This window comes from Sturnira hondurensis, unplaced genomic scaffold (assembly GCF_014824575.4).
Source record: "Sturnira hondurensis isolate 20B ecotype Veracruz unplaced genomic scaffold, ASM1482457v3 Scaffold0003693, whole genome shotgun sequence".
Taxonomy (NCBI): Eukaryota; Metazoa; Chordata; class Mammalia; order Chiroptera; family Phyllostomidae; genus Sturnira; species Sturnira hondurensis.
The window spans coordinates 9,856,346-9,880,764 of record NW_028076324.1 but is presented as its reverse complement, the minus strand read 5'-3'; the positions used below and the strand labels follow the sequence as shown (position 1 = coordinate 9,880,764).

Here is a 24,419-nt window from a genome sequence, read left to right as displayed (position 1 = left end):
TAAACAGCAAACACTCACACTTCATGGCTCTGGAGGCTGGAAGTCCAAGATCAAGGCACCAGAAGTTTGGGGTCTGGTGAGAACCTCTTTCTGACTCATGAACGGCACCTTCTTGCTGTGTCCTCATGTGGTGGGGTCTCTTATATTTTATAAAGACACTAATGCCACTCCTGAGGGCTCCACCCTCCTGACCTAATCACCCCCCAAAGGCCCCGTGATGTAATGCCATTAATATTTGATTCTGGGGTTGGGGCCTACAACCTCCAGTCCATTGCAGTCAGCACACAGAGATGGCTAACTCTTTTGATGGCTAACTTCTTTTTTTAAAAAAAGATTTTATTTATTTTTAGAGAGAGGGGAAGGAAGGGAGAAAGAGAGGGAAAGAAACATCAATGTGTGGTTGCCTCTCACATGTGCCCCCCACTGGGGACCTGGCTCACAACCCAGGCATGTACCCTGACTGGGAATCGAACCAGGCACCCTTTGGTTCGCAGACCAGGACCAGCACTCAGTCCACTGAGCTATACTAGCCAGGGCTGAGAACTCTTTAATGACTGTAGTCGACCCTGGAGTGTGAGTGTGCCACGGTTCATTGAACCAGTCCCACATGGACACTTCAGTTTATTCTAGTTATGGGTTTTGGTTTTATTTCGGTGTCATACACAATACTCTAATGAACATCTTTATATATGCACCCTGGTGGATGATCTTCTGGGAGTATATCAGTGGTTCTCAACTGGGGTGAATCTGCCTTTTGGGGACATTCCACAATGTCTGGAGACATCTGTGGTTGCCACACCCGAGTCTGAACCACTCCCAAACCACGTGGCCTCAAGCCAGCCACTCAGCCTCTTAGGCTTCCGGTGCTCCACCCATAAAGCAGCTGCGGACCACGGGCGTTTCTGGGACATCTTTGGTCTGTCCATGGTGAGCCTCAGCTGAGGGTACAGAGGGCAGCAGATGAAGAACCTTCTCAGTACCTTCCTTGTTGAGGAAGGAAACCACCATGGACTCTGTCCCTGTGGCCTCAGCACTGCCAGTCAGCATGCTCCTTTCTGAGCTGTTACTGCCCAGCGATTTACTTATTCTCACAACGATCTTCATTGTAATTCTTCTTGAGCCATGGGTTAATCAGCTTGGATGGCTGAACCAGCTCCCGCAGACTGAGAGCTGAAACAACAGGTGTAAAATATTGTCTTTGTGCTGGAGGCTGCAAGTTCAAGTTCAAGGTGTCAGCACCTTGGCTCTCCCTCCTTGGCTGTAGATACCTCTTTCTCTGTGCATATCTGTGTCCTAATCTCTTCCTATAAGGACACCAGTTATTAGGGCCCTCTGTCATGGCTTTGTTTTACCTTAATTACCTCTTGAAAGACCCCGTCTCCAAGTACAGTCACATTCTGTGGTCCTGGGGGTGAGGGCTTCAACACAGGGATCTGGCAGGGACACACATAATGCAGCTCACAAACACCCCACGTGGCCACCCCCCATGCCATTTTGTTCTGGGAATAGCTCAGCTCTCGTCCCCACTGTGCTGGTAAGGAAACTGAGGCCCCAAGCAGAGCCTCAACTGGCTGAAGGTCTAGTAAACGGCAGACCCCAGGGTCCTAGCCCCGAGGCTCATGCTCTTGTCTGGGCTGAGCTGTGGCGGAGGAGAGTCCTTCAAACGTACCGGATGGGATGAGACTCCCACCACCCTCAGTAGTGTCCCCTGCCCCTGCCCAGGTTCAGAAGGCCACAAGACACTGCGAATCCTGTATGAGGAAGTTGATGAGTCTGAGGTGGAGGTCATTCATGTGCCCTCTCCTGCGCTGGAAGAAAGGAAGACAGACTCGTACCGATACCCCCGCACAGGTGAGTGTCCTGTCTCCAGGACAGGTTCGGGTGGCTGGGCAGTTGTCCAAGGCCCCACAGAGCAAGGCGAGGCACCAACCGGGACGGGCCCACAGCACCTAGAGAAGCAGGCCAGGCTGGGAACGAGCAAGGCCAGCACCGCCTTGGGGCGCAGGAGACAGAAGGAGCCAGGGGAGGTGAGGGGGTGTGCGCCCCATTCTAGGACGCCTCGGATGAGAAGGCATCCTTCTCACCTTGTGAGAAGACAGACTTGAGTTTGCCTGTTTCTAAAGAGAAACTGGAAATCCAGAATTACTTGAGAAATGACCCCTTATTTTTTAAAGGATAAATCAAGTTTACTTATTTATTTATTTATTTATTAGAGAGAGAGGAAGGGAGGGAGAAAGAGAGGGAGAGATATATCAATGTGTGGTTGCCTCTCACATGCCCTGACTGGAAATCAACTGGTGACCCTTTGGTTTGCAGCCCACACTCAATCCACTGAGCTACATCAGCCAGGGCCCCATTCTTAAATATCACTCAAATTATTTAAAAATACTTAGCTGAGCCCTGGCTGGTGTGGCTCAGTTAATTGAGTGCTGGCTTGAGATCTAAAGGGTTACTGGTTTTTTTGTTTGTTTGTTTTGTTTTTTTAAAGATTTTATTTATTTATTTATCTTTAGAGGAGAAGGAGAGGGAGAGAAACATCAATGTTTGGTTGCCTTTCGTGCGTCCCCTGCTGGGAGTTGGCCTGCAGGGAACCTGCCTGCAACCCAGGCAATGTGCCCTGACTGGGAATGGAACCGCGATCATCTGGTTCGCAGGCCCGTGCTCAATCCACTGAGCTACACCAGCCAGGGCCCTAAAGGGTTACTGGTTTGATTTCCAGTCTGGGGCACATGCTAGGGTTGTGGGCCAGGTCCCCAGTACAGGGCACACGAGAGGCAACCACATATTGATGTTTCTCTCCCTTTCTTTCTCCCCGCTCTAAAAATAAATAAATAAAACCTTTTAAAAATAAATAAAAAATAAAAATACTTAGCTGAACAAAATACACAGCAGGCCAGGTTCAGCCTGCAGGCCTCTTATTTGCCACCTCCGTGGAAGCAAATGAAAGAATCATTTTCACTAACCAGCAGTGAGCACCTACTGTGTGCCAGGCTAGACGGAGCCCTCTTAGAGGATCTTCCCAATCCCAGTGCAGGCAGGAAAAGTCAGTCTCACCCTCCCGGTTTGATGAGTCAGAGAACACCGAGGCTCAAGGACACCCCTGCCCAGGGTGCTGGAGCCCTGCGTGCCAGAGTTGAGACCTAGCATAGAAGCAACTGGAGCTTGAACCAAGTCCCACTTCTGTATGCACATCTTAGTCATCCCAGTCAATAAGCCACCTGCCTCACCTCCCAGTGGGTGGGGCCCTAGCTGTGTTACACTGGGTGTATGCCACCTTTCTGCAATGTTGGTGGTTTTATCACGGATGTACCCCATTTCACAGCCAGATGTCAAGCTCTCCAAATGCAGGCAGGTGTCTTCCTCGTGTATGTGTCCCCCGATGACCCCCCATCAGCATAGAGTTTGTTATGTCACTGTCTGGAAGGAGGTCCTGGCCCAAAGTCAGAAAGTCTAGGACTTATGCCTGGACAAGAGAGGCTGACATGCCCATGGAGAGACCTTTGGACACCTTTCCTCCCCTCCCTCCACACCAGCCGTCGCCTTTCTTTAGGTGTCACCATGCACCCTCCACCCCAACACCTGCTCTCACCCTACCTAGGCAGTACCCACTGGGCTCACCTCACTTTCATTTCTGCAGGTAGCAAAAATCCCAAGATCGCCTTGAAGCTGGCTGAGTTTCAGACTGACAGCCAGGGCAAGGTAAGGGGGCCGGTGAACCCCAGAGAAGCTTCTGGACAAGAAGAGAGGCTGAGGTGTGTGTTGTGAGCTGGGTGGGTAGTTGGGCAGCATTTGCAGGCTGCTTGCCCCACTGCAGGGGCAGGTACTCCTCAAGGTCGGCTGAATGCAAAATGGCTCCGCCTGGAGCCCTGCTTCCAGGCTGGGCCCTGCTGGCCCTGCTGCCCCTGCTGCCATGCACCTCACTCGGAAATGCAAGAGGCCCTCATTGCCTGGGGAGTTGTTGCTCAGGCCTCCATAGCAAGGAGGGCAAGACAGGCTGTATCTGAGAGGAGCTGTGGGGGCAGGACACCAGCACCGCACGTCAGAGGTCAGAGTTCAGACCAGCTGAGGAAGCCCTTGTGTGTTTTTGCCAAAAGGCATTCTTGTGTAACGTTTCTGAAAAAAGTGTGCAATAAAATACACTTATATTTGTAAGTTAGGAGTCTTTTTCATTTCGGGCACAGTTAGGTCCTAACCAAACCCCTCCTTCACTCTCAACCAGAGTATTCTTGCAGATTTGACACAGATCACTCTAAGTGGCTTTGTTTTAAACAGTCCCTGGCTCTGTCAGATGAATAGCTCCTGCAGTGGCCTGGGTTATACCAACTGGACAGGTAGCTCAGGGGTGTGGGGAGCTGGCTGCTGGGTTGTGGGCCATGCCGAGGTTCTGCCTGCCTTTTTTCTACCCCTGATCCTCCTGAGGAGATGCCACGCCAGCCCCATTTAGGCTCCGGAGGTTGTGGCATCCAGAGGCTGTCTTGCCCAAGGCCGTCTTGCCGCCTGGGCAAGGCTGTGCAGTGACAGTCCACACTAGAACCCTTGAGGTGCTGTGAACAGGCTGTCATAGTAAAGTCCCCTAGACTGGGTGGCAGAAGTATATATAGTCTCACGGCTGCGGAAATAGAGGTGCCGGCTGGGCTGATTTCTCCTGAGGCTGCAAGAAAGGACCTGTTCCAGGCCTCATCCTTCCTGTTTCTCGTCACAAGGCATTCTGACTGTGCAGTGTCTGTGCCCACGTTTCCTCTTTTATGCGAACACTAGTCCTATTGGATTGGGCGGTTCTACTCCTGTATGACCTTATGACCAATTGCGTCTGCAGCCACTTCATTTCCAAATAAGGCCCCATTCTGAGGTCCCAAGGCATACAGAATTGAGGGGAGCACAGTGTGCCCCTAACAGTGGCTGTCTACTCCTGGGTAGCATGTGATCGGGCCATAATGTGACCCAACTCCGTTTTCCCTTTAGATCATCTCGACCCAAGAGAAGGAGCTGGTGCAGCCCTTTGGCACGCTCTTCCCGAAGGTGGAGTACATCGCCAGGGCCGGGTGGACCCAGGACGGCAAATAGTGAGTCTCTCTTTGATAGGCTGTACGCCATGTACGTTCAGAAGCCTGGGCGGGCCACTCCCACGCCCTCGTGCCCTGTCGTAAGAATCATGGGGTCCCCAAAACGGAGGATTCTTGTTTAACTTGCTTTCTAGCCCTTCTGCTCACATCAGGGACAGGTATCTCTGACCAGGGCCCTAAAGCACGGCCCAAGGGCTAAGTCCTTACCACCCTCACTTTTTTTGTGAGGCCCAGGAGTCAGGGAATGTTTTTTTATTTTTAAATGATTGGGGAGCTCCAAAGAATAATAATATTTTATCACACAGATATGATATGGAATACATATTTTGGCGTGTATAAATAAAGTTTTATTGGCACAGGGCCACACTCATTCATCATAGCTTATCTGTGGCTGCTTTCACATTGTGAGGGCAGGTTTGAAAAGTGAAGGATGCTGGTGGCCACAGGGTTGAAATCCTGACATGCCAACCAAAAGAGTGTGCTTTCCCTGCTCCAAATGCCCATTGGACCCCCTTCACGACAGGACAGCTAGCCCAGGCCCGGCACCTGGTCAGGGTGTGGGCTCCCTCTGTAACCTCCCATCCCTGACATGTTGCTCTTTGATTTTGTTTTAGTTGCTCCTTGTTGATGTTGAGTTGCTGCCTTTCCACCTAGAATACTGATAGGTCCCCATTTAAAATATATTTAAGTTAAAAACTTAAGTTACAGCAAAGTATGAAATCAAGGATGATGCATGTGGGTGAGGATTTGGCAGAAATTATGGCATTTCAAAACACTACTCTAAGATTAAATGATGTGAGATGTTTCCAGAAGGCAGGCTGTGGGGTCCTGTCAGCCCTCCTGTCTTCCCCCGAGCACACCTGCCAGCTGGAAACCTTTGCGTGTTGTGGGACTACACTGTCAGGCATTGGCAAGATTGGCCAAGGGGTGGGGGGCAGCATTAGTCACTGGCATTCCTCTGCTGGCCCCTGAGGCCCCTGGCTTCTCTTTCACCCTCTCAGTGCCTGGGCCATGCTCCTGGACCGGCCCCAGCAGCGGCTTCAGCTTGTCCTTCTGCCCCCGGCCCTGTTCATTCCCACCACTGAGAACGAGGAGCAGCGGGTAGCCTTTGCCAGAGCCGTGCCCAGGAATGTCCAGCCGTACGTGGTGTACGAGGAGATCACCAGCGTGTGGATCAACGTAAGGGTGTGGAGGTGCTGGGTTTGCAGCCCGGGTTTCCCACGTGGAGAAGCAAGCTCAGGCAGGCCTCCCCCGGCCAGGGAGTGGAGACACCGTGTGTGCCTCTAAACCCAGCCAGCCATCAGAGCCCCACCTTCCTCTGCAGGGTGTGCCCCCACCTCCTGACCCACCTTCTCTCTTCTGCCCCGACAGGTTCATGACATCTTCTATCCCTTCCCCCAATCAGAGGGCGAGGACGAGCTCTGCTTCATCCGTGCCAATGAAAGCAAGACTGGCTTCTGCCACTTATACAAGGTCACCACTGTGTTACAGCCCAGTGGCTACGACTGGAGTGAGCCCCTCAGCCCCGGGGAAGGTGAGCAAAGTGAGCGACGGCAGTGCTCATCAGGGCTCGAGGCGCCGTTTGCTCCCGGATCCCACCCTCTGGCTGAGCCTCCTGTAATGACGAAGCTTGCCTTTGGCACATGTTATTCATGGCCTGGCAGGGACTCTCATAGTGAGCTGTCGTTCATCAGTCTGTAGTAGTTGTTAGCACTGTCTAGGTGCCAGGCCCTTCTCATACCGGGGTCGGCAAGCTACAGCCATGGGTCAGTTGCAGCTCGCTGCCTGTTTCTGTAAGTTTTAATCTCATCTGGTCACACCCCTTCATTTACCTGTCCTCTGTGGCGGTTTTTGTGCCATGAGGCCCTGAGGTTTTTGTGCCATGTGTGCCATGGCAGAGTTGGGGAATCACCCCAGAACAGTGAATGATGCTGCCTGGGAGTGGTGAGTGTGAGCAGGGTAAGAGGTTAGAGAGGGAGGGGCTGTCTCTCTAAAAGGGGTGGTCAGGAGGACATCCCTGGATAATGTGCTGTGCATCAGAGACTTGGAGGACATGGTAGAGGTGGCGAAGGCAGCCACACAGAGCACTCCAGGCCCAGGAGCAGCCCATGCAAGGGTCCTGGGGCAGGACTGTGCCCAGTGTTAGGGGAAGAGCAAGGAGGCCTGGGTGACTGGAGCAGAGTGAACAAGGGGGAGAGAGGGAGGAGGTGAGGGCAGGGAGGGAATGGGCAGGTCATGTGAGTCTCGGGGAAGACTTGGGCTTTTGCCAGTGATCTACGAGCTTAAAATGATTCCTGGGTTTGTCGAGTAGAGTGTAGCCTCGGGGGCAAGAAGGGATGAGGACTGGAGTTGGGTGGTGAGGCTGACCCTGGTGGTGAGTCTCTGGATGCACTTTGGCCACCGGGCAGATACAGTTTGCCAGTGGGTTTTGGAGGTGGAGTCTGAGGCAGATGGAGGCAGGCACAGACACTTGGAAGATGATTGAAGATCTGGTCTGGAATGGAAAGACTCTGAAAGGGACAGTTTTGGGAGGGAAAACTCCAGAGGCGGGTTTTGGACATATTCAAGGTGAAGTGCTCAGCAGTGGAGATGCTGCACTGGCGGGCTCCTGTGTGCTCGGAGCTGGGGGGAGCAGAACGTACTCACGGTGGGAGTGTGGCCGTCTGCCCACTCGGATGGCGTTCAAGCCTCAGAAGGGGCAGGATAGAGTGGCAAAGGGCCATGCCTGGACAGGAAGCAGTGTGGCCTGAGAAGTAAGCCGAGGCTCTTCCAGCTTGGAGCCAGGTCTTCCCCTGGGCACTGCTGCCACCAGGACTGAGTCCCTCTCTGTGGGGATCATCCTGGGCACTGGGGGGGGCGGGGGTTGAGCAGCATCCCCGATCCCCACCCACTCCCCAGGTGTGACAACCATAGGTGTTTCCAGATGTCGCCTAGTGTTCCCTGGCACCGAGTCACCCCAGGGTTGCCCTACAGGTTAGAGGCAGAGCCCACAAAGGAGCCACAGGCAGCCACCATCACAGGTCAGAGACCCAAGTGAGGGTGTGTTCAGGGGGCCAGGAGCCGAGGGAAGCCCAAGTGTCAAGAACAACTGAAGCCACAAGCTACAGGGGCTGAGTAGCAGGGACTGAGGAGTGACTCCTATCTCAGGGCATTGCCACTCAGGGTATAACACGGCCATCACAGGCCAGCAGAGCCATCTCCAAGGGGAGTTTTCTTTGGCTCATCGGTGTTGCCGCTTTTTGGTTCATATGTTGACTTAACTGACCCCACCTAGCCTTGGGAAATGTCACTTGAAAAGTTCTCATTTCCGCCTCTTGAAATGGGCCAACTGAGCGCTCGGATGTTACCTGCAGTGGTTGAGTGGAGCTTGCAGCAGGTGCCTTTCAGGAGACCTCCTGCTATGGAGCTGGGCACACCCATTGTCCCATTAGCCTTGGATGGGGGAGGGGCCCAACTGCGTCCCCATATCGCACTACCTGTCACGTGTCTCCCACCTGCTTGATGGCAATTGAACAGATAAGAATGCTGGCTTCATTCACTTCAGAACCTTAAAGGCAACATCAAAGTGTTCTGGTAAAGTGGGAGTGAGGCCAGGAGCCTGGAGGGACCCATGAGGGACAGGGACGGGGTGACACTGGCAAGTGAAATGTACAGTCCTGTCAGACAGGGCCCAGCAGGTGTGGTTGGCAGGGCCCTCTGGGCCAGCAGAAGCATGGGCATGAATCTGTGGCTGAGGTAGACTCAAGAGCCTCTTGAGAGGGTAGCACCGGGCTCAGAATGGATGGGACAAGGCGGGGGGACTAGTGAGCTGAGCCATAGCCCATGCCTCAGCCAGGGGCCTCAGGGGCGGCAGAAAAATTGAGGAAGGGCAGGGCTGGCCTAGGACACAGAGGCTATAGATTAGCATTTGGCATAGTTGGTAGGGGCCATGGCTGAGGACATGTGGGCTCCGGGATAAGTCTGCAGTGGTGAAATTGGGTCTCGGTGCATTGTGTCCCCATCACAGGTTCCTAGGGACCCCTTCACCTCCTTTCCTTTCCTTTCCTTCCTTCCTTCCAGATGAATTTAAGTGTCCTGTCAAAGAGGAGATCGCGCTGACCAGCGGTGAATGGGAGGTTTTGGCCAGGCACGGCTCCAAGGTACCAGCGTCTCCATACACACTTGTACACGTGCACATGCTCAGACACACACATGCCTGGTTCCTGTCCAGACCTCCTGTGCTTGTGGCTCACGCTGCCCGACCTGGCCATGTGCCCCTCCTACTCTGCTCCCTCCACAGTTCTGGTGTGCTCAGGGCCTCGGGCACTGTGATTCTGACCAGCGGAAAACACCCTGGGTTCAGGATGCAGGGCCTGTTCTGAGCATCCATTATTGGACCCCCAGTGGGTGGAGCCTGACCCATTCTCACAGCCACCTGGAGGTTTGTCTCCTTCTCCGTGAAACCACTTGTCCCTGGAAGAACAGTTTGTGGGACATTTGGGATACCCACCATGGGATTGTCCTACAGCTTCTGACCAGGGCCGGCCCCAACGACTACCCCCAGAGAGTTTCGGGAACCAAGAATATGGCCATAGGGAAAACCAGAAATGTACCATCCATTCCCTCAAACACACCATCATAAAAACGTGGTGAGCCTTTGCCTCTGGCTGGAGGGTCTTCACTGGGGTCCAGGTCTACAAAATTCCAGCTTTCACAGAGGCCCTCACAATCAGACTCCTGGCCTCTACCTCGCAGCAGCATAGGTGCCTCACACCAGCTGGGACCAAAGACAGACACAGAGGCTTCAGCACACATGTGAGCCACTCAGCACTCTTTGCATGGCAAGAAAGAGCGGCCAGTAAATGCTCAAGTGAGCAAGCGAGCCAGGAGCGCATGGGTGGGTCCAGGCTCCATAGACAACTGTTTTGACTGTAATGTGACCACTCCTGACAGAATGCCCGGTCATCAGCTTATAAAGACATTGCTATGAATTCTTGGGAAAGAAGCAGAAGTGTAAAACTGTGGAGCATAGTCCTAACTTTGTCAGATTTCACATTCATGTCTCGATGTGTGAGGAGAGCAGGCCAAAGGTTGGGCACAAAGGTTAAAAGGCCTCACTCACTCTTAGTGGCTGTGCTGTGGTTGCAGCCAGTTTTGCTGGAGGTGTTGCCCCCCTAACCCCCAGCTCATAGCATGGCCCTGCCCCTTAGTAGCTGGACTCAGTTTCCTCATCTGTGAAATGGGACCATTTAGTAGTTCTGATTCTTTCATCCTGACAGCCGGTCTCTGCCCCTCATCACTGCTGGCATCAGGGCCAGATGATTCTCTGTGAGGGTGTCCTGGTCCCTGCAGGGTGTTGAGCAGCATCCCTGGCTCCTGCCAGGAATATTCCCAGTCCTGACAACCACAGATGTCCCCAGACATGGCCAGGTGTCTCCTGGGGGCAGAATCAGCCCGGGCGAGGACCCTGCTATAAAGCACTTGGTACACATGGCATCTGGCACACACACAAGTCCACATCGTCCGCTTTCTCTGTCACCGGAACGTTTCACCCTTGGCGTGCCTTACCTTTTTACCCAGAAATGAAAAAAACAAAGCAGCAGCATTTTAAAAATTAGAAAAAGAAGGAGTGGCCCTCTCACATTTCTGCCTGAGGCCATGTGCCCCCAGCCTGTTGTGGCACTCCTCTGGAAAGACGGTGGCCTTAGTGGGCCCTGGGCTGAGAGTGCTTACCAATACTTCCCCACTTCTGCCCCTCGTCACATCATCCTTGAGACCAAAGCGGCTCTTGACTCTATGTGGTTTGAGTTTCCCAACGATATCCTCTATTTCTAGAAAACCTTTATTTTAAAAGTATGCTAACAACAAATGCATCGGTGTTTGTTATAGTAACTGAATCATTCTAGGTAAGACTCAAGTTGGGGTCCCCTTCGATGTTCCCCCTGGACCCTGCAGCCACTTCCCCTCCATGGAAGTGCCCAGAGAGGGAAATCCCGCAGACCTTTCCTATTTGCACATTGTTATCTTAGGGGATTTCTACAGGTTTTTTAGAAAATACAGGTTTTTTGTGGACCCAGAGAATTGTGCCATAATTGTGAGGAAAAAATCTCACCTTTCTGGACATTCAAGTTGTCACCTTTCCTTAGTCTTAAGAATACGTGAGCATCTTTGTCCTTCCATTTTGGAGTCCCCTCCTGGGTGGAACCCTCAGGAACACTTCCCAGGGCCGGGTGGCCAGGGCAGAGGATGCGCCTCTCTAAGGGTTCCATCTCCCTGCTGCCAGCACGGCCCTGAAAGGCAGTGCCTGTTCTCACCATCCGAGCAGGGACTTTCCTTCCCTCCAGTGGACATCACCGCAGAACCACACAGGGCCTGGTGGGGGTTCTGAGGCGAGTAGGTGGGGCAGGTAGTATCACCTCTTAATCCCAAGCATCTGGGTCACAGAGGTGGGCTGAACCCGCCTGGGACCAGAGCTGGGCCTGGCAGGCCCTTGGGCCCAGGATGGCCCCTCGCTCAGCCTCTGTCCAAGGCACTGGCCCTAAGCTCCCACCCAAAGGTTCTGAGCACACCCCGGGTAACTCTCCAGGCTTCTGATCCTAAGTTGCCCCAGGACGTGCGGTCAGCCCAGCCAGATTGGGATCACTTCCTGCTCCATAGGGTCCGAGAAGGATGTCTCTCCCAGACGCTTCTGCAGCCAACTTGGGGGATAACAAGTCCCCTGTTCACAGAACACTGGCCCTCCCTGTGGGGACAGGGAGAGGGGAGGGGGCCGTGGGAGGGCAGGCACGGGAAGCGTGGGGCAGTGTCATAAGGAGCCCCTGGTGTCCCCACAGATCTGGGTCAATGAGGAGACGAAGCTGGTGTACTTCCAAGGCACAAAGGACACACCCCTTGAGCACCACCTCTATGTGGTCAGCTACGAGTCAGCCAGCGAGATTGTGCGCCTCACCACGCCCGGCTTCTCCCACAGCTGTTCCATGAGCCAGGTGGGCACTTCCCTGAGCCCTGATGCACTCAATGGCACCCTCCCTACACCTGCCCTTGGCCTCTTGGAACATTCTAGAACGTATGACAGCAGCCAAGCACAAGGCCAATCCCCATCCAAGGCAAACACTTGGTAGAACCAGAGGGATGAGTGGACTCCAGTGTCAGAAGGATCTGGGTCTGTCCATAGGGGGCTCTTGGCCAGAGAATGGATTCTTCTCAGCCTCAGTTTGCTTTTTGGCAAAATGGGGGTGATGATAATAGCAGCCACCCTGTGTGGGTGGAGTTCTGAGGTTTAAATGAGCACTCATCAAGGGTAAAGATGGTAAATATTCAGTGAAGGTTGGCGGGTGATGGGGCAAAGGGCACAGAATCAGAAGCGGGGAGAGTTGCTCAGCGCCCCCGTCCTACCTGCAGAATTTCGACATGTTCATCAGCCACTACAGCAGCGTGAGCACACCGCCCTGTGTGCACGTCTACAAGCTGAGCGGCCCCGAGGACGACCCTCTTCACAAGCAGCCTCAGTTCTGGGCCAGCATGATGGAGGCAGCCAGTGAGTAGCCCCAGGTCCCCCGAAGCTTTGACCCAGTCCTTCCCCTTGGGAGCCCCAGCTTGCCCGTCTATAAAATGGGGTGGGATCCCATTAAATAGCAGTGGTGAGAGGAGGTTGTCTCGTGGGTCTGAGGCAGCGAGCATGCCCAAAGCCCTGCTTGCTAGGCCTGCCCAGCACCCAGCTCCTCCCAGCAGCCCTGAGAGCTTGTTGTTGAACACGACCACCAGCCCCAACTGTCCTGTGGGCCCTTCCACCTGGGACCGTCTCTCATTTCTGCACCTCAGTGAAGGCCTCACAGAGCAGACTCGGTTCAGGACCCCACTGCCTGGCAGGGGGTCCCTGTAGAGCACAGGTGGCAAATTCAAGGCCCGCGGGCTAAATCTGGTCCTCCACCTTGTTTTATCTGGCCCAGTACCTCATTTCTATCCGGTGGCAGCACTGAGTTCTCACTTAACTGTTAAGGAGTCATTACATTTACAAGTCATAAAGTTACATTCAGCCCTTTGAAGGCAACTGAGACGTTGATGTGCCCCAGTGAAAATGAGTTTGACACCCCTGCTGTAGAGGGCGTCCCTCTCCTCAGGGGATGCTGTCTTTGGGGGCACAGGGACGGCCCTCTGGAGCCTTGGTGGGAGGAGCCTGGGAGTCCGTCTCTAGCGGAGCCTCAGAAAACAAGAGGCAGCGTGTCTGTTTGTCCAGGAGCCTGGATGGCAGCTCAGACTCTGCTGGGGTGACCCCAGGTTCTAGTTCTGGCTGCAGAGCCACGGACAAGTCAGCTTGTCTCCCTAAAATGTTCTTTTATTTACAAAATCATATAACACTCATTTTGGGGGTAAAAATCAAACCCTTGGAACACACAAGAATCTCTCCCTGGGAAGGACTCCGTTCCCTGACCCCAGCCCTGCTGCTTGCTAGATTTCCCGGTGTTTCAGGAAATAAGGAGCCCTGGCATTCGTAGAGTCTTCTGTGGGTTAAAATCACCTCGTTATATCATCACCCCCTGGAACCTTGGTAGATGCGAGGCCTCTCCACCCAGTAACTCAGTCTGACTCCTTATGTCACCATGGGATGTGGCTGAGCAGGGCCTTTGGCCTTGGTTTTACAGATGGAGACGGGTCTTGCACAGCAGTGGGGAGCAGTGATGGGAACTTGAGCATCCTAATGCCCAGCCCTGGGTTTGCAGGCATGTTTGCAGATAGCCTCCATAAGAGGCTAGCCAGCCATGGGCAGATCCCGCCACGCCCCATCATACGCATCGTCAGTGGCCGCCTTGAGGCTGCAACAGCAAAGCTGAGATGTGACTGCCAAGACACACGTCTCCTTGGCACTTAAAACCCAAAGTACTCTCCACCCCTTCCCAGAAAACGTTCAACAACCCCTGAACTACATTACCACCTACTTATTAAACTTTTAAGTCTGCAACCTGTTTACCTGAATAAAATTATTGTAGAGAAAGACCTTTCTTTGCTGTCATGATCCAAACAGCAGTGTTGCTTTGCCAAAATGAAAGTGATTTTGAAAATTAGAGAGGAGCAAGCCATGAAATTGGCTTTAGTCAAGTCCCAGACGTGTTTCCTCTATGGGGAAAAGCTAGCGTCGGGGCCTGCTGGAGTTGGGTGACTCCAACCCAGCCTCGGCAGGTGGGGGCCAGGCAGTGGGGTGTGGGTGTTGGCCAGCTGTGGGCTCCTGCCTGAGTAGCCATGGCTTCTCTGTCTCTGCAGGCTGCCCCCCTGATTACGTGCCCCCGGAAATCTTCGACTTCCACACGCGGTCTGATGTGCGGCTCTACGGCATGATCTACAAGCCACATTCTGTGCAGCCAGGGAAGAAACACCCCACCGTCCTCTTCGTGTACGGAGGTCCTCAGGTGGGTACTGGCTGACTCCCTACACCCTGTCCTTCCGGGCCAGGACTCGGGTGCCCCATCCCACCCACACTGACCACCCTGGGTTCTGGAGTCTCTCGATCTTCTGCCTCTGGCTTTCCGTACACTTTATCCTCTCTAACGACCACCCACCCCTCCTCTCCGTCTGATGCTCCCTGTCCTTTTGGGATGTCTCCTTCACCCCCATGTGTTCATTTGGGCCAGCTGCCTGGTAGTGATCCACTCTCCCCAGCATAGGGACAGAGGTGGCCTGAGCCCTAGGCCCAGTTCCCTGAGAGGGGGACAAGGCCAGGCCAGCAGAGACAGTGGTCTATCTAAGACAGTGGTTTTCACTTGGGGGGTGTTCTTTCCCCCAGGGGACACTGGACGATGTCCGGGGACATGTGTAGTTGTAATAACTTGGGGGGGAGCACTCCTGGCACCGAGGGTGGGGGCCAGGATGCTGTGTACACTCTGCAGTGCCCAGGATGCACCCCCTGCCCACACACACAGAATGGCAAGGCTCCGATAGTAACAGTGCTGAAGCGAGGAGCTGGTGTAAGTCAAGTTCCTCAGAGAAGCAGCCTGCTGCCACCAGCCTCTCCCCCTGCCAGCTTTTATGTCTGCTTTCTAGAGATAACTAAAGGGTATAAAAGAGGCAGGAAATGGCTCACAAAATAAGAGGAGGCTCCAGGAAGGGCCTAGCTGAAAAGAGCTCGAGTGGGGTCTTCCTTTCTGTACCATGATCTAGGCACAAGGCCTGCTGTGGCTCGGGCCCCTCCCATCTTCCCCTGCCCCGATTTCAGAACCTTTCCGGGCCATTTTACAGCCTTCACTGTAAAGTACAGGGGCCTTGATTAGGCTGTAAGACCCCACCCCTGCCCTGCCATCTAGCCCATTCTGTCTTGCATCTCATGCAGGATTTCTTACCACTTGCCCAAAGCCCCACGCTCTCTCTTTGCCTTCCCTCACAGGTACAGCTAGTCAATAACTCCTTCAAGGGAATCAAGTATTTGCGGCTCAACACGCTGGCATCCCTGGGCTACGCCGTGGTCGTGATTGATGGCAGGGGCTCATGTCAGCGAGGGCTTCGGTTCGAAGGGGCCCTGAAAAACCAAATGGTAACTTGTCTTCCCAGTCTCTCTGGACCCTTCTGGTGTGGTGAAGGGAGATCTTGGTTTTGTTGGCTCGGGGCTTGGGGTGGTTCCTGGGCACTGCCTTCAAGGACTGTCCTGGCCAGGGTGCCAGGCATAAGTGGGGTGGCATTTCGGAACCAAGGGGAACATCTGCTTTGCTGCTCAGCTCTGAGCTTCACCCCGTGAGAGACAGGTATATACCATTCTGCCTGGTGCCTGAGACCAGACACAGCCAGACATGTCAGCACAGGCCCAGATGGCAGGAAGTGCCAAGGGCTGGGCCGACAGGGACTGGTGTCTGTGGAAGTGAAGCCAACAGTGATGGTGGTGGTGACGACGATGAGAGTGGTAATGATGATGAGGAGGAGAATGTTGGTGGAGATGGTGACAGTGCGGACACCAGCTATTCACTCAGCCCTACTATGTGCCAGACCTCTGATGTGGGGCGCTCACCATCTCTCATCCACTATAAAATGGGTCCTACTTAAGTTAACATCCTCATCTTGGGAGTGTGAAAACTGAGGCCAAGACAGGGGATGTGACTTCCTCAGAGTCACTGAGCAGGGAAGTCGCAGGGCAGGTGGTGCCAGGCCTCTCTGACCACCGCCCCAGTGGACAGGCAGAGTGTGAACAGGACTTGGAGAACGGGATGCCTTCCAGGAAGCTGCTCTGATCCCAGACGGACGGGGCTCCCTGCAGGGACAGAGGTGGGGCAGTGGGGCACACACCCAGGAGGAGGCCCCTGAGAGGTTCCCGGCCTTGTCCCCCAGGGCCAGGTGGAGATTGAGGACCAGGTGGAGGGTCTGCATTTCGTGGCTGAGAAGTACGGCTTCATCGACCTGAGCCGGGTGGCCATCCACGGCTGGTCCTACGGAGGCTTCCTCTCGCTCATGGGACTGATCCACAAGCCCCAAGTGTTCAAGGTGGGTCCCACCCCCGACTGCTCCCTCTTGTCTACCAGCGCCCACCTGTGTCCCTTGGAGCCCCTGGGGGAGGCATCTTGGCAGGGGCTTTGCCACGTGGCTGTTTCTCCCTGCAGCAGCCCCACGGGGCCGAGCCCCCCTCCTCATTGCCCGCCACTGCTGACCCCAGGATGGCGTCCGGCTGCACAAAACCCCGCCAGCAGCTCTCTGTGGGAGGCTGAGCCTGGGACCCCGGCCTCGGATGGGCAGAGGTGGGGCATGGTGTGAAGAGCATCGGGGGAGGGGCCCCCAGGCCGGTGGCACTGTCCGGGCACCGCGGGGCGGCGATGAGGAGGAGGAGGCAGAGAGGCAGTGGGACCAGGGAGGGGCCGATCCGGCCTAAACACGTCCATTTAATTAACCCTCCCTCAACAGCGCACAGTCCACGGGGACACACGGTCTGAGGGCCCCTCCCTGCTAGCCCCCCGTGTGCATGCCCTCCGGGGGAGGCTGAGGCCCTGGGACAGCCGCTGAACAAGGCGCTCCTGGAACCTGACCCATGTGCATGTCTCTCTCTCCCCCCCTCCCCCACTCTGCACTGTCCATCCACTCTGGCCCTCAGGTGGCCATCGCAGGTGCCCCAGTCACAGTCTGGATGGCCTATGACACAGGGTACACAGAACGCTACATGGACATCCCGGAGAATAACCAGCTCGGCTATGAGGCAGGGTCTGTGGCCCTGCATGTGGAGAAGCTGCCCAATGAGTAAGGCTCCCACCTGCCCTGGAAGCTCCGAATCACCAAGGCCCCCTGGCTCTGACACTGTACTCCTATGGCTTCTGCCCCTCCACTCATCTGCTTGAGCCTCACATCCCTGCCGCAACGCAGCCCTGTCTCCTCTCTGCTCTCCCAGGAAGTGGGCACCTACGTGCTCTGGGAAGGAGGCCCTGGCCCTGCCTTCAGAAGGCTGGAAGAAGGTTCTAGATTTGAACCACTGCACGTGCGGGCTGCCCTCACTACGGAAGCACATCACCCACCACGGACCTTTCAGTGGGTCTGCGGCCTGAGCAGCCTCTGTCTTGCCGGTTTTGACATGTGTTTGCAACATTGGCTCCATGGGACCAGCCCCGATGTCCTGGGTCATGCTTTTGGCATTGGCATCTCCTTTTCTGGTTGAAAGAAGTCAGTGTTACCACGTTCTGCTGTGGCTCTGTCTGAATACATGCCAGGCTCCTGTGTCTTTCATGCTGGTTCCTGTTACCTTACACTGGCCCAGGGTCCCCACAGTGAGGCTGCTCTTTGTCTGGAGTGTGGCCTGGGCTCCCTGGGGGCACCAACATGCACCCCGGCTTGGAACCGCCTGCTTAAATTTAAGTTTGCATTCACTCACATCCATTGGAATAATAAATCCCTTGAGACAGGCATAGATGGCTGGTTGCCAGGGAAGGGAGTAACTGCTGATGGGCATGGGCTTTTGCTTTGGGGTGATAGAATGTTCTGGAACTACACAGAGGTGATGGTTGTACAACCTTGTGAATGCAGTAAGTGTTCACTTTCAAACAAGTTAACTTTAAATTATGTGAATTTTACATAACTTTCAATTATGTAAATTATGTGAATTAATTTATTTCAATAAATTACTTTATAAAATCTAAATTTTAAAAAATAAAGTTTCTTGGCCACTCTTGCCACATAACAAGTGCTCAATAGCCATGTGTGGGGGGTGATGGTAATTTTAGGGCTGGGCAAGTCTAGAACATTCTGTCATCCCAGAGTACCTTGGGGCAGCATTGCCCTAAAAGCTTTGCTGTAGCTCAGGGCACCGCACACACGGCTGAGAGCACCCTTCTCCCCTCTTTGTCTGGATGAAGTGAGGTCTCCTTAACTCACCAATTGTGCCCCCTGCCACTTCCAGTTCCGCCACCTTCTCTTGCTTTTGTCCTCGCTGTCCCTGGGCTGGAGAGGGACTCTGGGACTAACTGCCTCAGGGCAGGAGAGGAGGGTCCCAGCACAGACCATCACCCCATTTTGTCTTTCAGGCCCAACCGCCTGCTCATCCTGCACGGCTTCCTGGATGAGAACGTGCACTTTTTCCACACCAACTTTCTCGTCTCCCAGCTGATTCGAGCTGGAAAACCTTACCAACTCCAGGTGGGTGGCTCCTGGACACTTTGGGTCCATCCCAGGACCTGGCAGGGTGGGCAGGGCGATTCGGCTGCACTTGCCACCTCTCCTGGGGCATCTGTGGGAGATGCCTGCACTGCCTGCCTCCACCCCCACCCCGGGCTCCCTGCGTCCTACCTTCATCCATGCTTTATTCAGCAGCCATGGGTTGGTCTCTGCTGCCCTCAGTGCTGGGAACACAGGGGAACGTGGCCAGAGCCCCACCGGCCCAGGGCCTGCTGGAGTGAGGTCATTGCTACCAGATTATCACACAGCCATAGGTTTTATTTTAAACAAAGATTTGCTTTGGAGGAACTATCTGGTGTTCTGGAAGCATCTAGGTGAGATGTCACCTTGAATGGGATGTCAGAGAAGAATTCCCTGAGCAGTTGACACTTAAGGGCACTGGAGACTGAGTGGCAGTCAGCTAGGCCCCGGGAGGGTCGGAGGAGGTGTGGAGGACACCAGACACAGGGACCCAGGTGGAGGAAGCAGGTCAGGGACAGGAAAGTGGGGTGGCTGGTGGGGTGAGTTGGAGACGGGCAGGCTCAGCTGACTAGGGCCTTGGGTGAAGAGTGGGTATTGGGAGAGGGGTGGGGCCTTGGTGGGGGGCAGAGCCTTGCCTGGATTTTGTTCTCAAGATGAGGGGAGGTGTCCGGGCCTGGGAGCTGGACTGGGACTGTTCCTGCCGTGGACCAGCACCCCTCTAGCACCTGTAGACGAGAGCCCACTGGACATGAGCTACAGGGTCAGTTGTTCCAGCAGGAATGGGGTCAACAGTTAGAATCAAGAGGCTTGGTGGACTGTGGAGCTCTTCTGGGGGAGAGCAGGACAGATTTTATCACATCCTGCCGTCACGATGTCTTTCTGCTTCCTGACTCCTCTGTGTGCTCACTCTGTTCTGTTGGGGACACTATAACTGAGGGTCCCACAGTGGGAGGCACTGGCTTTAAAGACCTGTGACTGGGCACACACTTGCCAGATGCGCCAGAGCTTCTGTGGGGTGAAGAGCTGTCGGAGGGTCTCTAAGCAGATGGGGTTTTTCCTGAGCCCCACCTTCCCAGGAGATGCCCAAAGTGAGGTTGAACACTCTGTGGGGGTGGGAGCAGGGCACTCGCTGAGGGAGATGAATGGCAACCCCCATCCTGGTTCGGATACCCTGAAACAGACTGGCAGCTGGCCAGCCCAGTTTGTTCACGCATCACATCTGTCCTGTGCCACTCCCTGGGCTCAGGCTGGGAGCACAGTGGGGAGCCAGATGCTCTCCCAGCCCTCACAGCCCAGGAGGATGGAGAAGCAGCCATGCAGCCACAAGTCAAGGTGGTGCGAAGGGACGAGGGCAGCCGGGTCACCCTGGGCATGCCGGTGCCCCGGGCAGGAAAGCAGTGGTGCCTGTGGGACTGCAGGACCCAGGAGGCCGAGTCTTGATGTCAGTCTGGCAAGTCCTTGCAGAGCTCTGAGCTGGGGTCAGTCTGATCAGTCTTACGATTCATCCAGGGATGGATTAAAGAAGGCAGGAGTGGAAGAGGGGAGAATTCTGGGTGGTCAGATGCATCTCCAGAGTCATGGAATAGGGCAGTTGCCATGGGCCTTGAGAGGGAGGAATGGTTTAGTTCAAAAACCCATCTCACTGGCAGGAAGAGGTGAGGAGCGGGCCTCCTGGGCCTGGTGCCAGCCATGTTCTTTGGAATAGCCTGGAGCAGGTTCACAACTATTTCATGAGCCCCCAGGGCCCATCCAGGAGCTGTTGGAGTGTGGGAATGGGGCAGGAAGCAAGACCCGTGCCCCTCGCTGGTCTACCTGGGACATCACCTCAGCTAGGACTCGGTAGTTCCAGGGGTGTGGCCCTTGGCACCAGCATGTTGCTGCCCCTCTCTGGTGATGACCCCCTTTGCCATGGTAAGGGCACCCAGGAAACAATTGGCAAAGCCTCCCCAAAACAATTGGGGAGGCCATGCTGGGAGCCTTGCTGTGTGCAATCCACTAGTGGCCTTTTGGTAAATCGGAAATAGCTCCCGAGGTTTGAAGTTCCGCTCCTCCACTGACATGGGCTCACTGCACCTCCTCAGGTTTGGGGACAGAGTGGCAGTACCATTCCTTAAGTCTTTCATATGTGCAAGTGCTCTGTGTTTTAGCAACCCTCAGAAAGATCCTGAAAGGTCCAAATTCTTCGCCCCATTCTCGAGGAGGTGACTAAGGTCAGGGAGATGGTCAATTGCTCGGTTACACAGCAGGCTGACAGGCACCAGGCGGAGTTGGAATCAGTCCGTCTACTCCAGGGCTTGTGCTCTTCTGTCTCCACCTGGAGGGGATGGCGGCACAGCGTCCGCCCAGGGGGATGCCCCGAACCAGAAAGAGGGAGGGGCTCCAGGGTGCAGGGTAGGCCTGCAACTCCAGCAAGGTCCCTTGGTGTCACCAACCCTCCTTCTCTGTCTACCCAGATCTACCCCAATGAGAGACACAGTATCCGCTGCCCCGAGTCTGGCGAGCACTATGAAGTCACGCTGCTGCACTTTCTACAAGAATACCTCTGAGGCCGGGGGCACTCAGCTGCACGTTTAGAGCACAAGTGGCTTCACCGCTGCCACCACCACCACCAGGGGGACCAGGCGGGAAGGAATGAGTGGCCTCACAGCCGCTAACCCTGCAGTGCCCTCTCCTCAGCCCCTGCTGGACCGCCCCAGGCCCAAGAGCCACCGCCTTTACGTCCCGACGCCTTTTATCATTTTTTAAAATGCTCCTGGATTCTTGCCTGCTGCTTCTTGGTTGCCAAGACAGAAAGACAAGGCTGACATCCACGAGGCACTTCCTAAAGCCATCCTCTCCTCTTCCCGTTGTCTGAGCGGGTGGCCTGAATTCTACTGGCCACTGGAGAGGCTGGGTCTGCCTCCTGGGCCCTGACCCACTGCCGCACCCAGCACCGAAGCATGCGATTGCCTTTTCTCCCCACCTGCCCCACTTCCTATTTGTGTTTTGTTTTGGGGACGTTTTTCATAATTATTTAAAAGACAAAAAGCAAGGGGTGCCTAAATCTAGAATTGGGGTCTGCCGCTGAGCAACGGGCTTCAGCCCAGTCAGCACCTGGGGAGCCCCACCACTCTTGAAGCCCAGAGTGGGGAGCGGTGGCCGGCAGGTATGAGCAATGCGCGAGCTGCAGGGCTGCCCTCCTGGGCCCGCCTCCCCAGCTTTCAGGTCGGCTGTGAACTCGTCCAGGTTCGGTCTCTGCTGCCTCGTGGCTGGTGCCCACTTCCCAGCCCTCTGGCCACACATGCCTGCCGGGCCTGCACAGACCGGTGTCCGGAGTTGGGAGTGGAACCATCCCCGCCTCAGGGTTATCTTTACTCCTTCCTTTCCCTCCCTGCCAAGAGTTCTGCCAGGGGTGGGCAAAAAAAGAAGAAGAAGAAGAAAATGGAAAAAAACCCACCAGAAACAAACCACCTCTACATATTATGGAAAGAAAATATTTTTGTCAATTCTTATTCTTTTATAATTATGCGTGTAAGGAGTAGTCTCATTAAAGGATTCCAGATGGAAGTGTTGCCCCCCGCCCGCAGTTCCTTCTAAGCCCTGGGGATGGGGATGGGGCCTCTCTGAGTGCAGAGTCCAGGTGGTGATGGAGCCAAAGGCATGATGGTCTTTGCAGTCAGCCCTGGGCCCTCGGCACAAAAAGCGGAGGGGCACCATGCCCTGGCTGGAAGATGCCCCACTCCTCATCAGAGTGGCCCAGGGAGGACAGTCCCCACTGTACTGATGTGTTGCTTGAAGACCAAGCATAGGGTATGGCAGGTGGCTTATTCCATCTGCCACCCGTTGCCAGGGCAACAGCACCCAAGGTGCAGCATCCTTCTGGCTGAGTGCTCTGTGGGCCACCGTGACTTCCTTTTGCAGCTGTGCTTGTCCAGAGACTTGACGCCATGGTTCAGAGATCTAGAAACCCCCTTTTTACGTGTGTCCCCCCAGCAGAGACCTGGGGAGACTGGAGACTGTGCCCGTGTAGACGGCGTGTAAAGTACTGGAATTTCTGACGACAGGACGGTCTTGCTGAGTGCAATCACCCTCTCCATCCTTTGAGAAGCTCTACCTTTTTTTCTTTTCTTACCCTCACACGGAGACATTTTTTCATTGCTTTTTAGAGAGAGGAGGGGGAGGGGAGAGATACTGACGTGAGAGAGAAACATCAGTTGGTTGCCTTCTCGCATGCACCCTGACCAGGATTGAACCCACAAAGCAGGTATGTTTTCTGACTGGGAATCTAACCTGCAACCTTTTGATCTATGGGAGGGCACTCCAACCAACTGAGCCACACCGTCCAGGGCTCCACTTTTATTTGTTTATTTATTTTTAAGACTATTATTTATTTTTTAGAAAAGGTGAGGGAGAGAAACACTAATGTATGAAACATCAGTTGGTTGCCTCTCACACAGGCCCACAACCCAGGCCTGTGCCCTGGGAACTGAACAGGTGACCTTTCCATTCACAGGCTAATGCTTAATCCACTGAGCCACACCAGCCTTGGCTCCACTTTTATTTTTAATGGCTTAAAAAAATGAATTTACGTATAAAAGGGTACAGAGAGGAAAGACACCCTCCCTCTCACTCCACAGGTAAGCCCTCTTCTGTCTCTCTTTTTTTTTCTTCTCACCTGAGGACAATTTTCCACTGCTTTTTAGCAAGAGAGGAAGGGAGAGAGAGAAACATCCATGTGAGAGAGAAGCATCAATTCATTGCCTCCTGTAAGTGCCTGGGCCAGGGATCGAACCCACAACCTAGGTATGTGCCCTGATTGGGAATCAAATCTTCAACCTTTTGGTTACTGGACGATGCTCCAACCAACTGAGCCACAGTGGCCAGGGCCTTAGTCTCCATTTTTAATAAGTGCATTCTATTCAGCTTTGTGAATGTGCCATAATTTATTTTGCCAGGCACCTATCAAGGAATAAGGTATTTGGTCCTTTTTGTATTAATCAGCATAAATTGGGTCAGCTGGCCTCCTCTGTAAAAAGTCAGATAGTAAATATTTTGGACTTTGTGGGCCAGGTAGTCTGTGTTCCAATTACCCAACTTTCCCCTTGTAGTTCAAAAGCAGCCACTAGCATACATAAATACGTAGGCATGGCGGTGTGCCAACAAAACTTTATAAAACCAGGCAGCTGGCCAGATTCAACCCACCGGCTGTAGTTGGATCACACTTTGGGCATCATAGATCACAGGCTGGTACAGATGATCTTTGGGGCATATGTTTGAGTTTATTGGGTAAATTCCTAGAATTAGGAAAAGACATATTCATTTTTAATTTTAAAAAGTCTATCAAATTGCCTTCCAAAGCGAATGCCTCAGTGTACACTTTGCCAGGAGAGCAGTGCGCCAGCTTCTCCACTCCACCAGTGTCACATGTCATCGGACATCCCTACCTCCCTCCGTCTTACAGGTGCAACATGGCGTCTCACAGTAATTGCACTCAAATTTCTTTTACGTGTTAAAACGTTTACTAGTAATTCGTAAGGTAGAGTCCTTATGAGTTACTGTTCGTAAATACCTGTTGTCTGTCATACAGGGTGCAAATTGAACTATGTTGCTGATTTTAAACTGTTTAGGAAGCTTAGCTGATGAATGCTTACAATCCTCTCGGGTGCATGATGTCTTTCACTTAAACCACTGTGAAATGGAGTGGAAAGGGAACTAGTTGTAAGTCACAGGATGATAGAAACTGGTGAGAAAGGGGACACTGGGGTTGCCCTGGGAGGCTTGGCAGCTCAGCAGGAACTCATCAGAACC

General features: G+C 54.0%; 1 protein-coding gene across 4 annotated transcripts in view; it reads left to right on the top strand.

The window, feature by feature from the left end:
- The window catches only part of DPP9 (dipeptidyl peptidase 9), a 36,425-nt gene extending 14,247 nt beyond the window's left edge, over positions 1 to 22,178 (top strand). For 2 of the 4 annotated variants that reach the window (XM_037042613.1, XM_037042614.1), the window contains exons 8-21: positions 1,723 to 1,851; positions 3,638 to 3,699; positions 4,963 to 5,063; positions 6,065 to 6,242; positions 6,435 to 6,597; positions 9,123 to 9,202; positions 11,876 to 12,028; positions 12,444 to 12,579; positions 14,301 to 14,446; positions 15,418 to 15,564; positions 16,350 to 16,753; positions 17,104 to 17,246; positions 18,521 to 18,632; positions 21,086 to 21,167. In XM_037042613.1, the coding sequence (XP_036898508.1) occupies positions 1,723 to 1,851; positions 3,638 to 3,699; positions 4,963 to 5,063; positions 6,065 to 6,242; positions 6,435 to 6,597; positions 9,123 to 9,202; positions 11,876 to 12,028; positions 12,444 to 12,579; positions 14,301 to 14,446; positions 15,418 to 15,564; positions 16,350 to 16,753; positions 17,104 to 17,246; positions 18,521 to 18,603 (1,925 nt within the window). In that variant the 3' untranslated portion in view covers positions 18,604 to 18,632; positions 21,086 to 21,167. Of the gene's footprint in view, positions 1 to 1,722; positions 1,852 to 3,637; positions 3,700 to 4,962; positions 5,064 to 6,064; positions 6,243 to 6,434; positions 6,598 to 9,122; positions 9,203 to 11,875; positions 12,029 to 12,443; positions 12,580 to 14,300; positions 14,447 to 15,417; positions 15,565 to 16,349; positions 16,754 to 17,103; positions 17,247 to 18,520; positions 18,633 to 21,085 lie in introns of those variants that run through there. The other 2 variants (XM_037042615.1, XM_037042616.1) reach the window with 2 other exon arrangements.
- Positions 22,179 to 24,419: the final 2,241 nt, after the last annotated feature.